Source organism: Limulus polyphemus, unplaced genomic scaffold (assembly GCF_000517525.1).
Source record: "Limulus polyphemus unplaced genomic scaffold, Limulus_polyphemus-2.1.2 Scaffold3290, whole genome shotgun sequence".
Taxonomy (NCBI): Eukaryota; Metazoa; Arthropoda; class Merostomata; order Xiphosura; family Limulidae; genus Limulus; species Limulus polyphemus.
Window position 1 is genome coordinate 53,166 of NW_013668900.1, and position 4,928 is coordinate 58,093.

At 31.2% G+C, this 4,928-nt stretch overlaps 1 protein-coding gene across 1 annotated transcript in view; it reads right to left on the reverse strand.

The window, feature by feature from the left end:
- Positions 1-4,928, reverse strand: part of LOC106469083 (hsp90 co-chaperone Cdc37-like) — a 28,045-nt gene that overhangs the window by 12,520 nt on the left and 10,597 nt on the right. Inside the window, exons 3-4 of the mRNA XM_013929538.2 lie at positions 2,611-2,767; positions 588-638 (exon numbers count right to left, since the gene is read on the reverse strand). Coding sequence (XP_013784992.1) covers positions 588-638; positions 2,611-2,767 — 208 coding nt within the window. The remainder of the gene's footprint in view (positions 1-587; positions 639-2,610; positions 2,768-4,928) is intronic.

The following is a 4,928-nucleotide window of genomic DNA, read 5'->3' on the forward strand; positions in this document are numbered from 1 at the left end:
GCTGCAGCTGTAATTAGATCTCAAATCGATCAAGAGATGGAGCTTTGAGCTAAAAATTTGTACTTGAAAAAAACTCAGACCCATTCTATGAGCCACAATGCTGTGGTTTAAAAAAAAAGCATATTTTCTATATTCACTTAAGGAAAATAGTTCTAAATATAACTAACGTCTATCTTCAAAGGCATACATCTAGCAAAACTTAGAAGGATTACTGTTTCATTTAAATCTATAAAAATTACTTCACTATATTGTAATGTTAGCCAACAGTCAAAACATTTAAAACGATATAATACAGAATAATTCCTCCATGCAAGTTCTTTGACATTACTTTTATTTATTTTTTAGCTTTCTGCTCCCCCTCCTTTCTTAAGACAGAAAACTTCTCAAAACACTCAATTACCTCGACCTTAGACAACATTATATTAAATTCTATATTATATTATATAATCACACATCAAAACTATCTAGCCAAATGTTTATACAAATTCAAACAATTAGGACATTCCATTTCCTTTTTATATGCGAGAGAAAAAGCATATGCAAAACTTATTGTTAAGTAACAAGTCTTGCACAAATACATTACTTACAGTTTTAGTAAACCCATCCTTGCTAATGGTATCAACATTCCAAGGCATGAGCTGCAAAAAAAAAAAGCATTATTTCAAATATAATAGCTCTTAAAATAAGATTTATAGTTAAATACAATAGTTTCTTAAGACTAAAACATTATTTGTAGCTCTCCAACTACAGTATTTTGTCAAGATGACATCTAGAAGTTTCAACACAATGGAATTTAGATTACTGCCATTTAATTATAGGTTATAAATAAGCTCAAAGAACAATGCTCTGAAGCTGTGGAGTATAATCTTGCAATTGGAATAGAAAACAAAAGATTATATTACTTTTAAAATTCTGTACAAGATTTATAACTACATCATGAGAACAATATTCTCTCTGAAAAATGCTCCTATCAATGCAAAAACTACTACTAAATAGTAATAAGAAAAATTTTTAAATAATTAGATTAAAAATTACTCCAGTTTTATTATGCTAAATTTTACCTAGTATGAATAAATGAACTTTATAAAACTGCCTTAATGAAATGGTAATTTAGCACCATGCTCATTTCAACATCATACGACTTGCAACAGTTCACTAGGCATCCTAAAACAATGGTGAAAATACCCAACTTCTTTACACAAATAGAAATTTACCGGAAGGTTTCTACAAAGGAAGTAAAATGAAACAATGTTTCAGAAGTCTTCAGATCAGAAAAAGAACTTGTTGCACTTTGTTTATAAGTTGTAATGGGAGAATTCAAAAAGGGTTGATGTGGGGTGTAAGTGGCTAGTTGGGTAAGAATTTCATTGGTTGATTAAGTTGTTCTGGTTGAAGTGACAGATGTGTGTATAGATTATTGTATGTTGATCAGTGACAGCCATAGAGTTAATATCCAAACTTGTATCTCTGTAAAATGAAGACATTACTACGTTTATGTTGAAAGCTTCCTTTTGTAACATGACATACTTTCAACTGAAATTCTTTTTAAAACCATAAAATTAAAACAAAAAATTCTGAACACTTAACTTGAGTTTTTTATTCTACTGGCTTGTCTTTCACTATTAGATTAATCAGCCATGATTACCATGACTGCTTACACTTATATTTTGTGATACGGTTACAAGTCACTTTGCTTTGTCCAATATTTATAAGTATTTAAAATAGGAAAATCACTTAAATATTTTTGTAGTTTGTCATCTGGATCACAATAAGTATACTTACATTTAATTGGATTATTCAAAGTTTTGGTTGACTCTGACTGAAATATATAAATGTAGTTTTAAGTAACATCATTGTACAATTTTTATGTTGCTTTGGAAATATATATACCCATTGTCTCCAATCTGTGGCATTTATATGACAAGAAAGTCAGTGGTGCTCACTGTCATTATCAGTTTTATTGAAAATTACTTTGATATAATAGTGTGTAAAAAAACAAAATTCTAATTACTTTTGTTCAAAAATATTGTATAAACTTAACTATATGCCAAGACACCATTTTTTTTTTTTTATTTTTTTAGAAAGAATGTAATTAGGAAGCAGAAGCCTGAGACACTATGAGAATATTTCTTACTGTTTAAGAAGTATTATTTATGCTTAAGTTACTTACTGTAACCAATCACTAGATTAACATGTTAAATCACTTAATAATCAAACACAGCTGTAGCTGCCTGGTTGAATTCTGTAATTAACCCAATTTTTTATACTTCATACTTTTTTAAATAGCTTCTACAGTTACTTTATCTTATAAACTCACTCCAATGAACATACTGTCACATAAGTGATGTAACTGAAACTGATGCACTAACTTTTAGGAACCTACTTAACAAAATTTTACTTGGTTTAAAACATATCGAAGCTTTGCAATTATTATTCTAATAAAATAATGTGGAAACCAATGTGTCCATAGTTTTAGTGTATTCCTGAAAAAGTAATTTTCATATTTACTGCATTTTTTTTAAACCTCAAACATTCTTAATTTTCAGGATCAAACCTACCACAAACAGAATAGTTTATAAAAAACTTATGAAAAACTGCCTTGTGTCTTACCCTCTCTTTTTTGGAAAGTTCTTCTCCTTCCTTTTTAATTTTTTTGTCCATTTCTTCAAGATCAGATACCACTTTTTTCAGTTCTTCTAGATTCATTGCATCCTCTTTTTGGCTTTCCAACAGTTTTTTCTTAGCTTCAGAAAGTTTTCTTTGACTTCTATTGAGAACAATAATTGTTGTAAGATATAAATATAAGAATTGAAATCAACTTGAGTGTGCCCTTCACACTCACCATCTGCAAGTACAGTGTACCCACTAGTTGTTTTTCCTCAGTGTACAAAAAATAATAATTAATTTTCAGAAAAATCCACTCTGTCAAAAAGCAGTGATTTATGCCTCTTTTTTTAATTTAAGCATTTTGGTTAAATTCAGTTACACAAACAGCCACTTCCTATCACAAGAGGAATGTGATTTGAGCAGTTTCTGGTAAATAAAAATTTTATATTAATATTCATATTTTTATAATTAAAATTCATTTCAAAAAATACTTACCTCTGAAATACTGAAAGACTTTCCTCGTAGAGTTTGCCCTCATGCTGTCAACAACGCATGTGACTCAAAATTTCCAAATGTCTTTTGGGCACTGCAGAGCATTTTTTACTTACCCATAATGCTCCACTCTCCCACCTTTTCTGTTTTCCTGCTACACTTTAGATTTTATTAAAAGTTGCAGTTTGGTGATAAGGTATTTCAGGGTTAAGTACCTGTCTGAAATTAAGATTAATTTTAAAATTTTAATCAAATAGTATTACCTTTAAAATACAAGTGCCAGAACACCCATATTGAAAAGAAGGTGAAACTGGTCAAAGTAAAGTAACAAAACAGTTATAAAACTATGAATTACAGGACAAGAAAATAATAATCTATACAACAATAAAGATGTAGCCAAGCAGTTAAGAGTCCAGAACAAAGACAACTTATAAAAACTGGACAGAAAAACTCAAAAATATGGAATTCTTCAAAACACTTTAATTTCAGCAAAGGGGTCAGTTTTGCAAGCAGTAATGGTGTATGTATTATGCCCATGGAAGCAACAATGTTCTTCGAACAAAAATGGTGCATAAACAAGGAGGAGGAATACTACGTCCTACTCCTGCAATGGAAGATTCACAGGGGAGCAGCCCTGTCACATAATATGAGTGAACTTACTCCAGAGTACTGTTCTACAGATTATGTCACAATCGAAAAACACTGACCGCCGACTATCATAGCACACAGCCATCCCGATTACAATTATGTACAATAAAGTTGATGATGTCACTGTGTAGTATTGTTGATAGTTTAGCCTTAAAAATAATAATTACTACAGAGAATGTACTTTGAAGCTTCATTAAATTTGAAATGGTTGAAGTTATCAATAAATGTGGCATACAAAAAAAATCATGATCTCTTTTCCATTTATTACTTGAATGAGTGAAAAATAAAAATGGGGACTGACCTTGTGGCTAGTACATGAGCATAAAACTTCCAGTGACCATTTTGAGAGACAAACAAAATGTTGAGGTTCATTGCCTAAATTCATCATTCAATTCAGCCAGAAGTTTGAGGACTTTTGCTATCACTCTACACATTTTGAACTAAAACACTTTCTAACCAACCAAAGGGCAAATAAAGTGACAGCATGATTCTAAGGCCTCCATGTAATATAATGTATGCTACATACACATGGTGTATGCTGAATAATGTCAGTGTATATACCGTAATGCATAAGCCCAGTGTGCAAGTGGTGCAAATGTTTATTGTTCACAGAGCATCGATGTACTAACTTCAACTTGTACATGAAATGTGTTACAGGGTTAGCTGTATACTATATTGTACATGGTTCTGTTGTGCCGAGAACAAAGCCACACCCCAAATCAACCTTTCAAAAATAAATTGTAGGTTGTTTCACTTTTGGAAGATATGTTTTTCTCTTGGCATGAACTTGAGAAATAACCAGTGCTCCAACACACACGTAAAAAAAAAGAATAAAAAAAAAGTTTACTCCTAAGAACTGGTGATCTGAGCATAAAATTTCCAGTACAGTACTAGCAAGGAGCCACATGTTGTATCATCCCAAGAACTTCACTGGAAAAGTCTGTGTAGATCTCTGGCAAGCACACAATGTGTATTAATAATGGCTGGAGACGGCTTAAATGGGTAATGAAGAAAAACTTTAATACAAGTTTAACATGACAGCAAATGTACAACGTTTCGACAAGGTTTTGTCATCATCAGGTACCTGCATTATGCACTGTGAACAAAGTTTTTAATTTTTTTCAACTCTACAGTTTTAGGCAACAGGGTGCATGCACTCACTGCTAAAATTAATGAATTTT